Genomic DNA, 22,222 nt, shown 5'->3' with positions numbered 1-22,222 from the left:
AGCGAGATTCTGGCTTTCGGCGACAGACTTATCTCCTCTGGTGCATGTGAAGATGAGATCCCGACCATTTGTCCAGGAGATCCAGCTGGAAAGACCGTGCATGAAATCTACCGTACTGTAGAGCCTCGTAGGAGGCAACCATCTTCCCCAGAAGGCGAATGCACTGATGAACCGATACTCAGGCTGGCTTCAGGACATCCTGGACCATTGATTGGATCACAAATGCTTTCTCCACCGGTAGAAACACCCTCTGCACTTCCGTGTCGAGAATCATCTCCAGAAAGGACAGTCTTCTCGTCAGCTTCAAATGTGACTTTGGAAGATTCAGGTTCCAACCATGATCCCAGAGCAGTCGAGTTGTGAGAGCAATGGACTGCAACAACTTCTCCCTGGACGATGCTTTTATCAGCAGATCGTCCAGATAGGGAATTATGTTCACACCCTACTTGCGGAGTAGAAGCATTATCTCTGCCATTACCTTTGTGTACACCCTTGGTGCAGTGGCTAGGCCAAATGGCAGCGCCGGGAACGGATAGTGACAGTCCAACAGCGCAAACCTGAGATAAGCCTGATGTGGCGGCCAAATAGGAATGTGAAGGTATGCATCCTTGATATCTAAGGATACCAGGAATTCCCCCTCCTCCAGACCTGAGATCACCGCTCTCAGAGATTCCATCTTGAACTTGAATTCCCTCAAATATGGATTTAACGATTTGAGGTTCAATATTGGTCTGACCGAACTGTCCGGCTTCGGCACCACAAAAAGGTTTGAGTAGTAACTCTTGTTTTCCAGGCGAGATGGAACTGGAACAATGACATTTGCCCTTTCCAATTTTTGAATGGCTTCTTGTAAGATAGTCCATTCTGTCAGCAAAGCTGCTAAGCCTGATTTGAAAAATATGTGAGGTGGGAGCTCTCGAAACTCCAGTCTGTACCCCTGAGATACAATATCTTGTACCCAGGGGTCCAGGCCTGAGGACGCCCAGACCTGACTGAAATTTCGTAGACGTGCTCCCACCTGCCCGGGAGGGTCACCGTCATGCTGAGGATTTTGAGGAAACAGAACCCGGCTTCTGTTCCTGGGAACCTGCCGGTACAGGTTTTTCTGGAGTTTCCCCGACCACTTCTGAAGTAAGTGGAAGGGGACTTGGGCTTCTTAACCTTTGCGGTCCGAAAGGACTGCATAGTAGACGCAGAGAAGGATTTCTTTGGCGTCGGAGTGGCTGAGGGAAGAAAGGTTGACTTACCTGCGATTGCCGTGGAGATCCACTCATCCAAAGCTTCCCCAAATAGAGCCTGACATGTGAAGGGTAGGTTCTCCACACTCTTCTTGGATTCCGCATCCGCAGACCATTGGCGCAGCCAGAGTCCCCTGCGTGCAGAGACACCCATGGAAGACGTCTGTGCAGTCAGATTACCATGGTCCCTCATGGCCTCCACCATGAAACCCGCAGAATCCTGTATGTGACATAAAAACATTTCAATGTCCCTTCTATCCATAGTTTCTAAATACTCTAGTAACGTGCCTGACCACTTTACTATGGCTTTAGAAATCCATGAACAAGCAATAGTGGGCCTGAGCGCCACACCTGAAGCAGTGTATACAGATTTGAGCGTAGTCTCAATCTTGCGGTCTGCCGTTTCTTTCAAAGTGGTAGACCCAGGGTCAGGTAAAACCACCTTTTTAGACAATCTAGAAACAGAAGCGTCTACTATAGGAGGGTTTTCCCACTTTTTCCTATCCTCTTCAGGGAAAGGAAAAGCAACCAGAACTCTCTTTGGGATCTGGAATTTTTTCTCTGGGTTTTCCCAGGATTTTTCAAATAATGCGTTTAATTCCCTAGACGCAGGAAAGGTAAGGGAGACTATCTTATTGTCTGTAAAGTAAGCTTCCTCGACCTGTCCAGGTATCTTGTCAGTAATGTGTAAAACGTCCCGAATGGCCTCAATTATTAGCTGTATCCCTTTAGCAAGGGATGCCTCCCCCCTCAGTATATCCCCATCACCCGTATCAGAGTCGGTATCCGTGACGACTTACATTATCTGGGCAAGGGAACACTTCTTTGGGCATATACTAGGAGAGATTGTTGAGGTAGTGGGAGTAGAATACGACAAAACCTCTACAGCGTTTTTAAAACCTGTGTTTCAGTCTCATAATGGAGCTATCCTAAACGGACGACTGCGGATGGGGGAGGGTGTCTGTAGATGCTGAGGGGGGCGGATGCAGGGCGGGCCCGGATGGGGAAGGGTCGGGAGGTGCTGCGGGTGGAGGAGGGGCAGAGGAGTGGGGGCTGCAGATGGGGGAGGAGTCCGGAGGCACTGCAGGTGGGGGAGGGGCAGGGGTGCCATGGGTGGGGGAGGGGCAGGTGCGGGGATGTTGCGGATGGGTGAAGGGTTCCGGAGGTGCTGTGGGATAAGAAGGGGCGGGGATGCCGGGGGTGGGGTAGGGGGTCCGGAGGCGCTGTGGATGGGGGAGGGGCAGGTGCGGGTGGTGCGGCGGATGGGGAAGGGGGTCCGGAGGCGCTGCAGATGGAGGAGGGTGCCTGCAGATGCTGCGGGTGGAGGGGCGGGGCAGGTGTGGGGGGAGACCTATATGGGGGGTGGATGGTGGAGGGGAGGGGGAGTGGGAGCAGCGGGTGGTGTAGTGGGTCTGGAGGCACTGCGTGTGGGGGAGGGGTGGGGTACCGCATGTGGTGGAGGGGAAGGTGCGGAGGTGTGGTGCATTGGGGAGGGGTCTGGAGGCGCTGCGGGTACTGTACCTGCCAAAAAGGTAGTTGGAGGGTATGCAGTAACAGGGCCAGGACAGGGGTGACGGGGCAAGGACAGGGGCGATGGGGCCAGGACAGAAATGACAGGGACAGGATAGGGGTGACAGGACCAGGACAGGGGCGACAGGGCAAGCGCAGGGGCAGGATAAGGGTGACAGAACACAGGGCACAGGAGAGATTGGTATTAGGGACAGAACAGTGGTGACAGACAGATGTGTGTTACCGGAGTCACTGCTGCTGGCTGCTGCTGTTCCACTCCAACCTGTTGGGATCTGCTGCTGGTGGAGACTTGGCATGGCTGACTCTCTCAGGCTGGAGTCCTGCTTCCTCTGCCCACCCGCATCCCTCCCCCCCACTCCTCAGTCACACACCGTGGACCTCGCGTGGCTGCCGGGCACTGTGGTAAGGGGAGACTGGGAGTGACTGGTTAGCCCCCAGGAAACGCTGCAGCTGGAGGGAGGAGGGGTCGGAGCCTGCAAGCAGCACGGACTTCTGCAGCGCTGCCCACCGGTGTGAGAACCCCACCTCACTGCGGGCGGCAGCGCTTCAGCTAGCGGTGGGGTTGCCGGGGCTGGAGATAACAGAGGCAGTACGGAACCTGCACAGCGGCAGGTGCCCCACAAAACTGCAGCTAAGAAGCGTGGAGTGTGCCAGAAAGTGACGCTCCTCCGCGCCAGCGAGCCCCTGCTGAGTATGCTGATGTGGGGTGTTAAGCACACAGTGAGCCGGGTTCCCGTCTGTCTGTACGGCATACCCCCTCACATACCCCCATACCTCCCCACTGTCCCAATTTTCACGGGACAGTCCCATTTTTTGGGGGTCTGTCCCACCCGCGGGCCACAGTGTCCCGTGGTGGGGGGAGAGGGGGGGGCAGTTGCGAAGCTCATGTACTCGCTGTTCTGTTTAGTGGAGACAGGAGGGGGCCCCCCGGCTGGAGTAGCTCTGTCCCAGCTCTGAAGCTCCCCGGTCCTAATAGCAGCAGCATTGTGCTACAGTCAGCACACGCTGCTGCGTGTTGGCAGGTCTGTGGTGTTGCAGGGAGGCAGCAGTCTCCCTGCTTTCTTCTGCCTGTGCGGGTGTGTAGGGGGGAGCGACCGCCCCCTCTGGATTTACCCCTAGCTGAGGGGCTAAAATCCCATAAAAAACAACATTAAAAAAAAACGGAATTTGCATAAGGGGGCGTGGTACGCGTACCGCAATTAGGCCGCGCCCCGAACCCGCAGCAGGCACAGCAATGAGATGAGACAGAGGGGCCCTAAGTGCCCTGGGCCCACCGGACTCATAATCCGCGCCTGGGGGCATGCCAGCAGCTCAGAGTGCTGGGCACGCCCCCTCACTGACGAAAACGCCCCCTTTTTGTTGACCACGCCTCCATTTAGTCACACGTGTGTCCCTCCTTCTGCCTGAAGAAAGTTGGGAGGTATGCACCCCTGCCTGTGCCATGCCCATACCATCTGCTCCTATAGATTTGCCCAGATCTGTGACTCATTTGACTAACTCAGCCCAGTGGTGACTCCGCCCAGCATTAGCAAATGAGGCACAAAGTCCATAATATAGTTATGGAGCCAGACCAAACAGCGCCCCAGTAGACAGTTCTATAATAAATGTCCCATGGCGCTGGCGAATTCTGGATCCGCTGAGAAGCTCCGCCCCCTAAAATGGCACGTCGTTCCGCACTTATACAGATTATACTGGCCTGAGGTAATGGGGCTAGCAGCAGTACATATGTCCCTGATAGCAAAAGTGACCAGTGTAAGGGTGTTTGCGCTGGGCCATGGCGCCCCTCACAGCGCCGCACACTACCTCTGAGCCCTCCAGAGCACAGCCTCAGCGCTGCACTCCCACCCTGATGCCGCCATTTTCACTGGATCCCCGCTTGTCGGGTCGCCGATGTCCAACTCACCGACGTCTTCTGGCTCTGTTAGGGAGTGGCGGCAGTGCTGCGGGAGCGAGCGGTCGCCTTGGGGGCTTGCGATCGACAACCTCAGGAGCTCAGTGTCCTGTCAGCGGAGCTAGTGGCCATTAACCTCAGAGGGTTGGATACTACTCCCCCCCCTAAGTCCCACGGAGCAGGGAGGCTGTTGCCAGCAGCCTCCCTGTACCTAACTCTAATAGAAAATAAAACAACTAGAAAAACTCCTATGGAGCTCCCCTAGCTGTGACCGGCTCCACCGGGCACATTTTCTAAACTGAGTCTGGTAGGAGGGGCATAGAGGGAGGAGCCAGCCCACACTATCAAACTCTTAAAGTGCCAATGGCTCCTAGTGGACCCGTCTACACCCCATGGTACTAATGTGGATCCCAGCATCCTCTAGGACGAGAGAGAGAGAGAGAGAGAGAGAGAGAGAGAGAGAGAGAGAGAGAGAGAGAGAGAGAGAGAGAGAGAGAGAGAGAGAGAGAGAGAGAGAGAGAGAGAAAGAAGAAAGATGGAGAATAGAAAGAGAAAAAGGGAAAGAGGGGGCAGGGGGCTCAGAGAAGAACATGAGCTACAGTGTAATACTTGTAGTAAAGAGTGCAGTAGCTTACCATAGAGTACTGTCAGTGGGCTTTCTCCGACTTGTCCCTCCTTTGCACCAGGACTTTCCGCAAATAAGGCAGTGCAAAGAGCAGCATTAAAAAGAATATGTGGCCTATAAAATAGACAGATATGTACGCCTGCAGAGAAAAAACAGATAAGGGAATCATCGTTAGGTGGCCTCTATATGTCCCCTGAGAGCAGAAGTTTCAACATCTAAAAATCTTTGTCAAATTTGGGGCTGCATCGCTACATGTGCAACCCAACACAACATGGTGGCCGTTGCGTCACAAAATACAGCACAGAGAGCGGGAGCACAGTCACATGATAATACAGCACAGACAGCAGCGTGGCGGGAGCACAGTCACATGATAATACAGCACAGAGAGTGGGAGCACAGTCACATGATAATACAACACAGAGAGCGGGAGCACAGTCACATGATAATACAGCACAGAGCGGGAGCACAGTCACATGATAATACAGCACAGACAGCAGCGTGGCGGGAGCACAGTCACATGATAATACAGCACAGAGAGCGGGAGCACAGTCACAAAATAATACAGCACAGAGCGGGAGCACAGTCACATGATAATACAGCACAGAGAGCGGGAGCACAGTCACATGATAATACAGCACAGAGCGGGAGCACAGTCACATGATAATACAGCACAGAGCGGGGGCACAGTCACATGATAATACAACACAGAGAGCGGGAGCACAGTCACATGATAATACAGCACAGAGAGCGGGAGCACAGTCACATGATAATACAGCACAGAGCGGGAGTACAGTCACATGATAATACAGCACAGAGCGGGAGCACAGTCACAAAATAATACAGCACAGAGCGGGAGCACAGTCACAAAATAATACAGCACAGAGCGGGAGCACAGTCACATGATAATACAGCACAGAGAGCGGGAGCACAGTCACATGATAATACAGCACAGAGCGGGAGCACAGTCACATGATAATACAGCACAGAGCGGGGGCACAGTCACATGATAATACAGCACAGAGAGCGGGAGCACAGTCACATGATAATACAGCACAGAGAGCGGGAGCACAGTCACATGATAATACAGCACAGAGAGCGGGAGCACAGTCACATGATAATACAGCACAGAGAGCGGGAGCACAGTCACATGATAATACAGCACAAACAGCAGCGTGGCGGGAGCACAGTCACATGATAATACAGCACAGAGAGTGGGAGCACAGTCACATGATAATACAGCACAGAGAGCGGGAGCACAGTCACATGATAATACAGCACAGAGAGCGGGAGCACAGTCACAAAATAATACAGCACAGAGATCGGGAGCACAGTCACAAAATAATACAGCACAGAGAGCGGGAGCACAGTCACATGATAATACAGCACAGAGAGCGGGAGCACAGTCACATGATAATACAGCACAGAGAGCGGGAGCACAGTCACATGATAATACAGCACAGAGAGCGGGAGCACAGTCACAAAATAATACAGCACAGAGCGGGAGCACAGTCACATGATAATACAGCACAGAGAGCGGGAGCACAGTCACATGATAATACAGCACAGAGCGGGAGCACAGTCACATGATAATACAGCACAGAGCGGGGGCACAGTCACATGATAATACAGCACAGAGAGCGGGAGCACAGTCACATGATAATACAGCACAGAGAGCGGGAGCACAGTCACATGATAATACAGCACAGAGCGGGAGTACAGTCACATGATAATACAGCACAGAGCGGGAGCAGTCACATGATAATACAGCACAGAGAGCGGGAGCACAGTCACATGATAATACAGCACAGAGAGCGGGAGCACAGTCACATGATAATACAGCACAGAGAGCGGGAGCACAGTCACAAAATAATACAGCACAGAGAGCGGGAGCACAGTCATATGATAATACAGCACAGAGAGCGGGAGCACAGTCACATGATAATACAGCACAGAGAGCGGGAGCACAGTCACAAAATAATACAGCACAGAGCGGGAGCACAGTCACATGATAATACAGCACAGAGAGCGGGAGCACAGTCACATGATAATACAGCACAGAGCGGGAGCACAGTCACATGATAATACAGCACAGAGCGGGGGCACAGTCACATGATAATACAGCACAGAGAGCGGGAGCACAGTCACATGATAATACAGCACAGAGCGGGAGTACAGTCACATGATAATACAGCACAGAGAGCAGCGTGGCGGGAGCACGGACACGATAATACAGCACAGAGAGCAGCATGGCGGGAGCACAGTCACATGATAATACAGCACAGAGAGAGCAGCATGGCGGGAGCACAGACACGATAATACAGCACAGAGCAGCATAGCGGGAGCACAGTCACATGATAATACAGTACAGACAGCAGCGTGGCGGGAGCACAGTCACATGATAATACAGCACAGAGAGCAGCATGGCGGGAGCACAGTCACATGATAATACAGCACAGAGAGCAGCATGGCGGGAGCACAGTCACATGAGAATACAGTACAGAGAGCAGCATGGCGGGAGCACAGTCACATGATAATACAGTACAGAGAGCAGCATGGCGGGAGCACAGTCACATGATAATACAGCACCGAGAGCAGCGTGGCGGGAGCACAGTCACATGATAATACAGCACAGAGAGCAGCGTGGCGGGAGCACAGTCACATGATAATACAGCACCGAGAGCAGCGTGGCGGGAGCACAGTCACATGATAATACAGCACAGAGAGCAGCGTGGCGGGAGCACAGTCACATGATAATACAGCACAGAGAGCAGCATGGCGGGAGCACAGTCACATGATAATACAGCACAGAGAGCAGCGTGGCGGGAGCACAGTCACATGATAATACAGCAGAGAGCAGCGTGGCGGGAGCAGAGTCACATGATAATACAGCACAGAGCAGCATGGCGGGAGCACAGTCACATGATAATACAGCACAGAGAGAGCAGCATGGCGGGAGCACAGTCACATGATAATACAGCACAGAGAGCAGCATGGCGGGAGCACAGTCACATGATAATACAGCACAGTCACATGATAATACAGCACAGAGAGCAGCATGGCGGGAGCACAGTCACATGATAATACAGCACAGAGAGCAGCATGGCGGGAGCACAGTCACATGATAATACAGCACAGAGAGCAGCGTGGCGGGAGCACAGTCACATGATAATACAGCACAGAGAGAGCAACATGGCGGGAGCACAGTCACATGATAATACAGCACAGAGAGCAGCGTGGCGGAAGCAGTCACATGATAATACAGCACAGAGAGCAGCGTGGCGGAAGCAGTCACATGATAATACAGCACAGAGAGCAGCGTGGCGGAAGCACAGTCACATGATAATACAGCACAGAGAGCAGCGTGGCGGGAGCACAGCCACATGATAATACAGCACAGAGAGCAGCATGGCGGGAGCACAGACACATGATAATACAGCACAGAGAGCAGCATGGCGGGAGCACAGTCACATGATAATACAGCACAGAGAGAGCAGCATGGCGGGAGCACAGTCACATGATAATACAGCACAGAGAGCAGCATGGCGGGAGCACAGTCACATGATAATACAGCACAGAGAGAGCAACATGGCGGGAGCACAGTCACATGATAATAAAGCACAGAGAGCAGCGTGGCGGAAGCACAGTCACATGATAATACAGCACAGTCACATGATAATACAGCACAGAGAGCAGCGTGGCGGGAGCACAGCCACATGATAATACAGCACAGAGAGCAGCATGGCGGGAGCACAGTCACATGATAATACAGCACAGAGCAGCATGGCGGGAGCACAGTCACATAATACAGCACAGAGAGCAGCATGGCGGGAGCACAGTCACATGATAATACATTAGAGCAACATGGCGGGAGCACGGACACATGATAATACAGCACAGAGAGCGGGAGCACAGTCACGTGATGATACAGCACAGAGAGCAGCGTGGCGGGAGCACAGTCACATGATGATACAGCACAGAGAGCAGCGTCGCGGGAGCACAGTCACATGATGATACAGCACAGAGAGCAGCGTGGCGGGAGCACAGTCACATGATAATACAGCAGAGAGAGCAGCGTGGCGGGAGCACAGTCACATGATAATACAGCACAGAGAGCAGCATGGCGGGAGCACAGTCACATGATGACACAGCACAGAGAGCAGCATGGCGGGAGCACAGTCACATGATACAGCACAGAGCAGCGTGGCGGGAGCACGGACACATGATAATACAGCACAGAGAGCAGCATGGCGGGAGCACAGTCACATGATGATACAGCACAGAGAGCAGCGTGGCGGGAGCACAGTCACATGATACAGCAGAGACGCATGGCGGGAGCACAGTCACATGATAATACAGCACAGAGAGCAGCATGGCGGGAGCACAGTCACATGATAATACAGCACAGAGAGCAGCATGGCGGGAGCACAGTCACATGATGATACAGCAGAGACACATGGCGGGAGCACAGTCACATAATACAGCAGAGAAGAGTTACTGGGATTCCCTCTACGACTCTTTGTGGCTGTCCCCCAAATTCTCTTACACAGCAGATGCGGTCAAGCCTGACTGGTTGTGGAAGGTTTCTAAACCATTAGTGACTGTAGCCTTCATATTGCCTTCAGGGTCGGCTTCGAAATGCCGGCGGTCAGGATTCCGATGTTTACAATGCCAACGGATCCAGGTGAGTATTTAACCCTAACTGCCCCTCCCCCCCCTTCCCCTGCAGCCTAAACCTAACCACGCAGCCGCAGCTTAAACCAAACCTTCCCACTCCCGCATCCTAACTCTCCCCCTAGTGCCTGCAGAGATTCTGTCCCCCGAGATACTGACATCTCCGCCTACACTTAGCAGGATCAGCACCAGAACACAGAGTCAGCCCTTCTGCAGCACATTGAATTACAGAGCAGCTGTTGAAAAGTACAATCAGGTGCTGGATAGAGGAGTCCAACTTACCTTGAACCACTTGTCCCAGGTAAAAAGGCAGAATGGCACCAGCGGGTATCCCATGAAGAGCCAGTGGAAGAACTGCTGCACCACGTACAGCAGAGGGCGCAACAGAGCGAAGGAGCATATGTGACTGAGCACTGGACTGTCCCTCACCAACTCTATCATCTGGGGGAGGGAACCAAACATAATGGGAATCAATGGGTCACGTCCAGCAGATTCTGCACCCTCCCTCACTGTCATGCTCACACGAACCAGTTGCCCACACACCGTGGAGCGGCCATTTTGTGGACAGCGCACCTCGGCTGGCAGACCACATTCAACGCAGGCACTGGTCCTGCCCAGAAAATGGCTGCACACGCTGTGTACCGGCGACCAATCGGCTTTAACCCCTCAGTGGCCTGACCTGTCTTTCCACAACGACTATAAGAAACTCGAGGGAGAAACAGATGAGGTATCCCGAATGCAGACCATGCCAAATGGCCAGGAAGAAGAGGGCGGCTCCCTGAGACACTGCCTTATTGCCGAGGAAACGGAGACGCTTAAACACGTATCTGAGGGGAGAGAGAGAGAGAGAGAGAGAGAGAGAGAGAGAGAGAGAGAGAGAGAGAGAGAGAGAGAGAGAGAGAGAGAGAGAGAGAGAGAGAGAGAGAGAGAGAGGGAAGTTATTATTCACAGCTTTTACTGCAGACACCACTTCCAGAAGCCACCATCCTCCCCCACCTGATTAGCCGAGACTCCCGCTAGTTACATCCCAGGTTCCTCCTGATTTGGAGGTGTGGTATGAAAAGTCGACAGTAGCAAAGGCCGACGCCATAATGTTAACATACCACGTTTTGCATATTTTAGCCGAACCCTAAAAAGAACACTAGAATGTACTGCTGACATGTAAAATGTGGCATACTGACCAGATCCACCGCTGGAATGGCAGTGCGGATTATTAAATCACGACATCACAGCGCACAGTTAAAGTGACTGACCGCCAGAGCCCCGCTATCCGCAAGTAACAGGGCGAGCACTGCCGGCGGGATTCCAGTCTGAAGATCGCCACTGTCTAGGTCGACAGGGTTTCTAGGTCGACATGAGTTTTTCACATTTTCTTTTTTTAAAACTTTTACATACTTAACGATCCACGTGGACTACTATTGGAACGGTAATCTGTGTCGACCTTCCAATCCTGTCGACCTAGTGACTGTCTATCTAATGATCCACACCCCTGCAGACACCCACCCGCAAAGAATGTGAGGAATTGGGTAGTTATAAAATAACTTCATTTCGCAGTGAAAACCCACTAACGAACTGTATAGCCGACATGGAAGGATAAAAAGTTCCTCTCACCTCGCCACCCAGTCATTGGTATTGATGTTGAAGCTGGCGATGGTTCCTGTGAAAAGGGGTGTGGTTTCAAACTGCCACACCTTCATATTGGCGCAGGCATCCCAGCGAGCTTCGCCTGTTTCATCTTTCCCGTTGTAACCAAGGCCGGAGAGAATACAGACACCTTCCTGCGGGAGACGGGGGAAGCGGCCGGTGAGGTGTGCAGGAAAGGACACAGCAGGATTATGGATAGGTTACATCAGAGACAGTACACGCGAAGGTAGAGGTCTCTTAGGGGGGGTACACATCAGGCTGATAGTGCATATGGTCTTGTGTGTACGCTCAATTGCACACTTCCGCGGATTGCATATTAATGAAGAACTGAACATCGATCATTCCGTTGTTCATTAAATCTTCCTGGTGTGTACAGGAAATCTTACATGGCCCAGACCATCGACAAGCTTGCCGGACGTCTTAATGTGTACCCAGACTTAGAGCGCTGGTTATGACAACATAGCCTCCATTTCAATTTCTTATACAAATAACTGTTGTTGGGACACATATGTACTGACATATCACACTTCTCTCCTACACAACACGCACAGGGAGATCAGGTCGGCACTCACCGTCACCAGCCAGCAGGTCACATATTTATACAGAGTCACTTTGCCCCAAATCGTCATGTACACACAGCGGTACCAGAGCGGCTCGTTCTGTAACAAAAGAGGAAACGGTCAAATATTGGGATCCATAAGTTGGTTGAAATAAAATGTCAGCCGTACTGTCTTGACCAATCATAAAACAGCAAGCCTACATAGAATTTTATTTTGCCAAGTACGTATCAGAATTATTATAGATGTCTTGAGAAATAATTATCTCCTTTTCAAAATCTCTCTGGTGGGAAACAAAATATGGCTGCCAGCTACAGAGACGTGATGGCGGAGGAGGGAGAAGGATGGGGGGAGATGCCAGTACACAGAACATTCTCTGACCACATTGGTGCTGACAGAGTTGGAAGCTGCGGCGTCCATGTGTGAGGTTCTTGCTTGTTTTGCTTCTGCAACTTTGTGCAAATGCAGCTGCAAGCACTTTCCATAGTGTACAGTTGTGCGTCTGAAAGTGCAAGAACTGAGACTCGGAATGTCAGCATGTCATGTGAAAGCCGTGAGGGAAGAAGGATGGGGTGGATATCACAGTTAAAACAGAGCTCAGAAGTGTATTCCAAAGTCCAGCTGCTCACTATTTTATGAGCCATTTGAATGTGATTGCAACATAGTCACAGGACACTGGAACAGCTGCTGAATTTTTCCATCATCAATAGTAACATGGAGAAACAATATCATTTATATCATAAAATTGTCGCTTTAAGCTGCAAACTTTCTGTATACAACACATGGGACATTTACAGCACTGAACATTTTACTTTTTCTCCCCTATAGCAAGTTTGTACATTCCGGTGGTGCAAATTGCTGCCACCTATATACTTTTATTCCTGCCGGCAAACAGTCTGCACGTTGGGCACCGGTTATTCCTCTCTGCACACTGTACAGCCCTCCTGCCGCCTCCACTCCTCCCGCTCTAAGCTACTGAGGTCTCTCACCGCATACTCTTCCGTCAAGAAGTAGTTGTCAGGCAGGTAGGGGGAAAACACTGTGTATATCGTCAGAAAGAAGAATCCAAGGCACAAACGCTTCATCGCTGGCAGGACGCTGCTCAGAGACAGAAACAAGGACGTCACTCTCAGTGCTAGTGAGGAACGCAGCTTATCCTGTAGTCCCAACCTCACCTGTTCGGCTTCTCTCCCTCCACATCAGTCAGCTGGCCGGTCACCAGCTTCAGGTAGCTGCACATAGAGAACTGGGGGCCTACTAAAAAACCCCCATAGTAATAGGAGAAGCCACAGACCTCCAGCAACGTGGGGACTCGCGACACTGCATAGCGCTGCTGCTCAGGGTTCAGCGTGGTCTGTGAGGAAGACAAGAGAAAGTATAAACTCCATTCAGTGACAGAAAACATTTAGCACATTTCCCAAATAATAACTGTAAACACGTAGCCCATATAATAATCCTAGAGGTCTGTCCAGATCCCGGCATGAGCAGTTGGAGTCAGGGCATGCACCCTCCTCTTCCCCCGATGGTTGCAACAGGCCGTAACAGAGATGGGTCAGTGTCACGTAGAGGGTGAAGAAGGGAAAGGGCAAGTTTAACAGAAGCCTGGGGTGACCCGGCGAGTGATGGATCCAAATTTACTAGTGTGTAATAATAAGATTTTACTTACAGGTAAATCTATTTCTCGTAGTCCGTAGAGGATGCTGGGGACTCCGTAAAGGACCATGGGGAATAGACGGGCTCCGCAGGAGATAGGGCACTTTAAGAAAGCTTTGGACTCTGGGTGTGCACTGGCTCCTCCCTCTATGACCCTCCTCCAGACCTCAGTTAGGGAAACTGTGCCCAGAGGAGATGGACAGTACGAGGAAGGATTTTTGTAAATCTAAGGGCGAGATTCATACCAGCCACACCAATCACACCGTATAACTTGTGATAAACTTACCCAGTTAACAGTATGAACAACAACATAGCCACGGTACCACCGAAAACTAGAACATATCCCTTATGTAAGCAATAACTATATACAAGTCTTGCAGAAGAAGTCCGCACTTGGGACGGGCGCCCAGCATCCTCTACGGACTACGAGAAATAGATTTACCGGTAAGTAAAATCTTATTTTCTCCAACGTCCTAGAGGATGCTGGGGACTCCGTAAGGACCATGGGGATTATACCAAAGCTCCCAAACGGACGGGAGAGTGCGGATGACTCTGCAGCACCGATTGAGCAAACAGGAGGTCCTCCTCAGCCAGGGTATCAAACTTATAGAACTTTGCAAAGGTGTTTGTCCCCGAACAAGTAGCTGCTCGGCACAACTGTAATGCCGAGACCCCTCGGGCAGCCGCCCAAGAAGAGCCCACTTTCCTAGTGGAGTGGGCCTTAACCGATTTCGGTAACGGCAATCCTGCCGTAGAATGCGCCTGCTGAATCGTGTTACAGATCCAGCGAGCAATAGTCTGCTTTGAAGCAGGAGCGCCAACCTTGTTGGCCGCATACAGAACGAACAAAGCTTCAGTCTTCCTGATTCTAGCCGTTCTGGTCACATAAATCTTCAAAGCCCTGACTACATCCAGGGACTCGGAATCCTCCAAGTCCCGTGTAGCCACAGGCACGACAATGGGTTGGTTCACATGAAAAGAGGAGACCACTTTTGGCAGAAAGTGAGGGCGAGTCCTCAACTCTGCCCTATCCACGTGAAAAACCAAGTATGGGCTTTTATGTGATAAAGCCGCCAATTCGGAAACACGTCTTGCCGAAGCTAACGCCAACAACATGACCACTTTCCACGTGAGGTATTTCAACTCCACAGTTTTGAGTGGTTCAAACCAAGGTGACTTGAGGAACCGTAACACCACGTTAAGATCCCAAGGCGCCACCGGAGGTACAAAAGGAGGCTGAATATGCAGCACTCCCTTCACAAACGTCTGTACTTCAGGAATAGAGGCCAATTCTCTTTGAAAGAAAATCGATAAGGCCGAAATCTGGACCTTTATGGACCCTAATTTTAGGCCCAAAGTCACTCCTGTTTGAAGGAAGTGGAGTAGACGGCCCAAATGGAACTCCTCCGTAGGAGCAGCTCTGGCCTCACACCAAGAAACATATTTCCGCCATATATGGTGATAATGTTTTAACGTCACATCTTTCCTAGCCTTGATCAGGGTAGGAATGACTTCCTCCGGAATTCCTTTTTCCGCTAGGATCCGGCGTTCAACCGCCATGCCGTCAAACGCAGCCGCGGTAAGTCTTGGTACAGACAGGGCCCCTGCCGCAGCAGGTCCTGCCTTAGAGGAAGAGGCTACGGATCCCCTGCGAGCAACTTTTGCAGCTCTGGATACCAAGTCCTCCGTGGCCAATCTGGAACAATGAGGATTGTTCTGACCCTGCTTCTTCGTATTATTCTCAACACCTTGGGTATGAGAGGAAGAGGAGGAAACACATAGACCGATCTGAACACCCAAGGTGTCACCAGAGCGTCTACTGCTACCGCCTGAGGGTCCCTTGACCTGGCGCAATAACGCTTCAGCTTTTTGTTGAGACGGGATGCCATCATGTCGATTTGAGGCAGTCCCCAACGATCCGTGATCTGTGCGAAGACTTCATGATGAAGTCCCCACTCTCCCGGATGCAGGTCGTGCCTGCTGAGGAAGTCCGCCTCCCAGTTGTCCACCCCCGGGATGAACACCGCTGACAGCGCGCTTACATGGCCTTCCGCCCAGCGTAGAATCCTGGTCGCTTCTGCCATGGCCATTCTGCTCCTTGTTCCGCCTTGGCGGTTTATATGAGCCACTGCCGTGACATTGTCTGACTGAATCAGAACCGGTTTTCTCCGAAGCAATTCCTCCGCTTGACGCAGGACGTTGTATATGGCCCTCAACTCCAGGACGTTGATGTGGAGACAAGACTCTAGGCTTGACCAGAGACCTTGGAAATTTCTTCCCAGTGTCACTGCTCCCCAGCCTCGGAGGCTTGCGTCTGTGGTCACCAGGACCCAGTCCTGAATGCCGAACCTGCGACCTTCTAGTAGGTGAGCACTGTTCAGCCACCACAGGAGAGATACCCTGGTCCTGGGAGACAGGGTGATCTTTTGATGCATTTGCAGATGGGACCCGGACCACTTGTCCAAAAGGTCCCATTGAAAGGTCCTCGCATGGAACCTGCCGAAAGGGATGGCCTCGTAGGAAGCCACCATCTTCCCCAGGACCCGCGTGCAATGATGCACTGAAACCTTTTTTGGTTTTAATAGGTTCCCGACCATGGCTATGAGTTCCTGAACCTTTTCGATAGGAAGAAAAACCTTTTTCTGGTCTGTGTCTAGAATCAGCCCCAAAAAGGTCAGACGCATTGTAGGGACTAGCTGGGACTTCGGTATATTGAGAATCCAGCTGTGTAACTGCAACGTCTTCATGGACAGAGACACGCTCTCCCGAGATCTCGCCTTTATGAGGAGATCGTCCAAGTATGGTATAATTGTGACCCCCTGCCTGCGCAGGAGCACCATCATTTCCGCCATTACCTTGGTGAAAATTCTCGGGGCCGTGGAAAGCCCAAACGGCAACGTCTGAAATTGGTAGTGACAGTCCTGCACTGCAAATCTCAGGAACGCCTGATGCGGGGGGAATATCGGAACATGAAGGTAAGCATCCTTTATGCCCTGGGACACCATCCAATCCCCCCCCCTCCAGGCTGGCGATGACCGCCCTAAGTGATTCCATTTTGAACTTGAACCTCTTCAAGTACAGGTTCAGAGATTTCAGGTTTAAAATGGGTCTGACCGAACCGTCCGGTTTCGGGACCACAAACAGGGTTGAGTAATATCCCTCTCCTTGCTGGAGATGAGGAACTGTGACAATCACCTGTTGAATATACAATTTTTGGATTGCTGTCAACACTAGCTTCCTCTCTGACGGGGAAGCCGGCAGAGCCGATTTGAAAAACCGGCGAGGAGGCAAGTCTTCGAATTCCAGCCTGTATCCCTGGGAAACAATCTCTAATGCCCAGGGATCCACCTGCGAGTGAACCCAGACGTGGCTGAAAAATCGAAGACGAGCCCCACCAGATCTGCCTCCCCCCGGAAAGCCCCAGCGTCATGCGGTGGACTTTGCAGACGCGGGGGAGGACTTTTGCTCTTGGGAACTAGCAGTGTGCAGCTTTTTTCCCCTGCCTTTCCCTCTGGCAACAAAGGATGATCCACGTACCTTCTTGTTTTTATTGGAACGAAAGGACTGCATTTGATAATGAGGTGCCTTTTTTGTATGTTGCGGGGGGACATAAGGTAAGAAATTTGACTTACCAGCCGTAGCCATAGAGACAAGATCAGAGAGGCCGTCTCCAAACAACTCCACCCCCTTGTAAGGCAAGGACTCCATATGCCGCTTTGAATCGGCATCTCCCGTCCACTGTCGGGTCCACAAGAGCCACCTAGCAGAAATAGACATAGCATTTATTCTGGAGCTTAATAAACAAATGTCTCTCTGAGCATCCCTCATATACAAGGCAGCAGCTCTGATATGCTCTATGGTCATTTGAATGGCGTCCCTATCTAAGGTGTCAATTTCCGTAGATAAGGAATCTGCCCATGCTACAACCGCACTACAAACCCAGGCCAACGCCATAGCCGGTCGAGCAATAGTACCGGAATGATTGTAAATGTGCTTTAAGGTAATTTCCTGCCTGCGATCAGCAGCTTCCTTGAGGGAAGCCGTATCCCGAGAAGGCAGTGCCACCTTTTTGGACAAACGTGTCAGCGCCTTGTCAACTTTTGGCGAAGATTCCCAGCGTATCCTATCAGTTTGTGGAAAAGGATACGCCATGAGAATCCTTTTGGGAACTTGTGGTCTCCTATCCGGAGATTCCCAAGCCTTTTCGCACAAGTCACTTAATTCAAATGAGGATGGGAAAGTGACTTCAGGTTTTTTCCCTTTATACATGTGTACCCTCGTGTCAGGGACAGGGGGTTCCTCAGTAATATGCAAAACCTCTTTAATGGCCATAATCATGTACCATATACCCTTAGCCACCTTTGGCTGTAATTTTGCATCTTCATAGTCGACACTAGAGTCAGTATCTGTGTCGGTATCTGTGTCATCGATCTGGGATATGGTGCGCTTCTGAGACCCCGAAGGACCTGGCGCCCCAGGGACAGGCATGGACTGCCTACCTGACTGATCCCTAGCTTTGTCTAATCTTTTATGCAATAGATTGACATTTGCATTCAAGACATTCAGCATATCCACCCATTCTGGTGTCGGCGTTGCCGACGGCGACCTGACATTCAAGCACTCCCCCTCCACATTAAGCGAGCCTTCCTCGTCAAACATGTCGACACACGCGTACCGACACTTCACACACACAGGGAACCCCTTTCCTGAAGACAGTATCCCTGTCAAGGCCCTTTGGAGAGACAGAGAGAGAGTAAGCCAGCACACACCCCAGCGCAATAACCCTGGAGACCAACACAAATAGTTTTTCCCCAGCAGCGCTGTATAATATGTAAACCGCCAATTATGTGCCCCCCCCTCTCTTTTAAGCAACCTTTCACCGTGTGTAAGCAGGGGAGAGTCCGGGGAGCTTCCTCTCAGCAGTGTTGTGGAGAGAAAATGGCGCTGGTGAGTGCTGAGGGAGAAGCCCCGCCCCCTCGGTGGCGGGCTTCTGTCCCGCTCAAACTTAGTGAAATATGGCGGGGGCTCTTTTATATACATGTACAGAGCCCACCTGTACATGTATATATTCTTTATGCCATGCAGAGGTTTATATTGCCGCCCAGGGCGCCCCCCCCTGCGCCCTTACAGTGACCGGAGTATGTGAGGTGTATGGGAGCAATGACGCACAGCTGCAGTGCTGTGCGTTACCTCAGTGAAGCTGAAGGCTTCTGCCGCCTGACGACTTCTGTCTTCTAGCTCTGTGAGGAGAACGGCGGCGCAGCTCCGGGGGTGGACGCCCAGTAAGAACCTGCGTTCACCCCCTCTGGAGCTAATGGTGTCCAGTAGCCGAGGAAGCAGAGCCTATCTTTGACAAAAAGGTCTGCTCCTCTCTCCTCAGTCCCACGAGGCAGGGAGCCTGTTGCCAGCAGTGCTCCCTGTGAAAAAAAATAAGATTTTACTTACCGATAAATCTATTTCTCGTAGTCCGTAGTGGATGCTGGGGACTCCGTCAGGACCATGGGGATTAGCGGCTCCGCAGGAGACAGGGCACAAAAATAAAGCTTTAGGATCAAGTGGTGTGCACTGGCTCCTCCCCCTATGACCCTCCTCCAAGCCTCAGTTAGGATACTGTGCCCGGACGAGCGTACACAATAAGGAAGGATTTTGAATCCCGGGTAAGACTCATACCAGCCACACCAATCACACCGTACAACTTGTGATCTGAACCCAGTTAACAGTATGACAAACGTAGGAGCCTCTGAACAGACGGCTCACAACAATAACAACCCGATTTTTTTGTAACAATAACTATGTACAAGTATTGCAGACAATCCGCACTTGGGATGGGCGCCCAGCATCCACTACGGACTACGAGAAATAGATTTATCGGTAAGTAAAATCTTATTTTCTCTGACGTCCTAGTGGATGCTGGGGACTCCGTCAGGACCATGTGGATTATACCAAAGCTCCCAAACGGGCGGGAGAGTGCGGATGACTCTGCAGCACCGAATGAGAGAACTCCAGGTCCTCTTTAGCCAGGGTATCAAATTTGTAGAATTTTACAAACGTGTTCTCCCCCGACCACGTAGCTGCTCGGCAGAGTTGTAATGCCGAGACCCCACGGGCAGCCGCCCAGGATGAGCCCACCTTCCTTGTGGAATGGGCCTTGACAGATTTAGGCTGTGGCAGGCCTGCCACAGAATGTGCAAGTTGAATTGTGCTACAAATCCAACGAGCAATCGTCTGCTTAGAAGCAGGAGCACCCAGCTTGTTGGGTGCATACAGTATAAACAGCGAGTCAGATTTTCTGACTCCAGCCGTCCTTGAAATATATATTTTCAATGCCCTGACAACGTCCAGCAACTTGGAATCCTCCAAATCGCTAGTAGCCGCAGGCACCACAATAGGCTGGTTCAGGTGAAACGCTGACACCACCTTAGGCAGAAAATGAGGACGCGTCCGCAGTTCTGCCCTGTCCGAATGGAAAATCAGATATGGGCTTTTATACGATAAAGCCGCCAATTCTGACACTCTCCTGGCTGAAGCCAGGGCCAGTAGCATGGTTACTTTCCATGTAAGATATTTCAAATCCGCCGATTTGAGTGGCTCAAACCAATGGGATTTGAGAAAATCCAAAACTACATTAAGGTCCCACGGAGCCACTGGGGGCACAACCGGGGGCTGTATATGTAGTACTCCTTTTACAAAAGTCTGGACTTCAGGAACTGAAGCCAATTCTTTCTGGAAGAAAATCGACAGGGCCGAAATTTGAACCTTAATGGACCCCAATTTGAGGCCCATAGACAATCCTGTTTGCAGGAAATGTAGGAATCGACCCAATTGAAATTCCTCCGTGGGGGCCTTCCTGGCCTCACACCACGCAACATATTTTCTCCAAATGCGGTGATAATGTTGTGCAGTCACCTCCTTCCTGGCTTTTACCAGTGTAGGAATGACCTCTTCCGGAATGCCTTTTTCCCTTAGAATTCGGCGTTCAACCGCCATGCCGTCAAACGCAGCCGCGGTAAGTCTTGGAATAGACACGGTCCCTGCTGAAGCAGGTCCCGTCTTAGAGGTAGAGGCCACGGATCTTCCGTGAGCATCTCCTGAAGTTCCGGGTACCAAGTTCTTCTTGGCCAATCCGGAGCCACGAGTATCGTTCTTACTCCCCTTTGCCGTATAATTCTCAGTACTTTTGGTATGAGAGGCAGAGGAGGAAACACATACACTGACTGGAACACCCACGGTGTTACCAGAGCGTCCACAGCTATTGCCTGAGGGTCTCTAGACCTGGCGCAATACCTGTCCAGTTTTTTGTTGAGGCGAGACGCCATCATGTCCACCTTTGGTTTTTCCCAACGGTTCACAATCATGTGGAAGACTTCTGGATGAAGTCCCCACTCTCCCGGGTGTAGATCGTGTCTGCTGAGGAAGTCTGCTTCCCAGTTGTCCACTCCCGGAATGAACACTGCTGACAGTGCTATCACATGATCTTCCGCCCAGCGAAGAATCCTTGCAGCTTCTGCCATTGCTCTCCTGCTTCTTGTGCCGCCCTGTCTGTTTACGTGGGCGACTGCCGTGATATTGTCCGACTGGATCAACACCGGCTGACCCTGAAGCAGGGGTTTTGCCAGGCTTAGAGCATTGTAAATCGCTCTTAGCTCCAGGATATTTATGTGAAGAGACATCTCCAGGCTTGACCATACTCCCTGGAAGTTTCTTCCCTGTGTGACCGCTCCCCAGCCTCTCAGACTGGCATCCGTGGTCACCAGGACCCAGTCCTGTATGCCGAATCTGCGGCCCTCTAACAGATGAGCACTCTGCAACCACCACAGAAGAGACACCCTTGTCCGTGGCGATAAGGTTATCCGCTGATGCATCTGCAGATGTGATCCGGACCATTTGTCCAGCAGATCCCACTGAAAAGTTCGTGCGTGGAATCTGCCGAATGGAATCGCTTCGTAAGAAGCCACCATCTTTCCCAGGACTCTTGTGCATTGATGCACAGACACTTTCCCTGGTTTTAGGAGGTTCCTGACAAGTTCGGATAACTCCCTGGCTTTCTCCTCCGGAAGAAACACCTTTTTCTGAACCGTGTCCAGAATCATTCCCAGGAACAGCAGACGTGTCGTCGGGGTCAATTGAGATTTTGGAAAATTCAGAATCCACCCGTGCTGTTGCAGCACTATTTGGGTTAGTGCTACTACGTCCTCCAGCTGTTCCCTGGACCTTGCCCTTATCAGGAGATCGTCCAAGTAAGGGATAATTAATACGCCTTTTCTTCGCAGAAGAAACATCATTTCGGCCATTACCTTGGTAAAGACCCGAGGTGCCGTGGACAATCCAAACGGCAGCGTCTGAAACTGATAATGACAGTTTTGCACCACGAACCTGAGGTACCCTTGATGTGAAGGGCAAATTGGGACATGCA

At 51.5% G+C, this 22,222-nt stretch overlaps 1 protein-coding gene across 1 annotated transcript in view; it reads right to left on the bottom strand.

The window, feature by feature from the left end:
• LPCAT3 (lysophosphatidylcholine acyltransferase 3) overlaps positions 1-22,222 on the bottom strand; it is a 44,133-nt gene that overhangs the window by 3,155 nt on the left and 18,756 nt on the right. The window contains exons 6-12 of the mRNA XM_063962512.1: positions 13,332-13,510; positions 13,146-13,254; positions 12,172-12,258; positions 11,567-11,733; positions 10,635-10,782; positions 10,238-10,396; positions 5,295-5,423 (exon numbers count right to left, since the gene is read on the bottom strand). Of these exons, the coding sequence (XP_063818582.1) occupies positions 5,307-5,423; positions 10,238-10,396; positions 10,635-10,782; positions 11,567-11,733; positions 12,172-12,258; positions 13,146-13,254; positions 13,332-13,510 (966 nt within the window). The 3' untranslated portion in view covers positions 5,295-5,306. The remainder of the gene's footprint in view (positions 1-5,294; positions 5,424-10,237; positions 10,397-10,634; positions 10,783-11,566; positions 11,734-12,171; positions 12,259-13,145; positions 13,255-13,331; positions 13,511-22,222) is intronic.

Source organism: Pseudophryne corroboree, chromosome 3 (assembly GCF_028390025.1).
Source record: "Pseudophryne corroboree isolate aPseCor3 chromosome 3, aPseCor3.hap2, whole genome shotgun sequence".
Classification (NCBI taxonomy): Eukaryota; Metazoa; Chordata; class Amphibia; order Anura; family Myobatrachidae; genus Pseudophryne; species Pseudophryne corroboree.
Note: the sequence above shows the minus strand (reverse complement) of the source record. Positions and strands in the feature narration are given on the sequence as shown.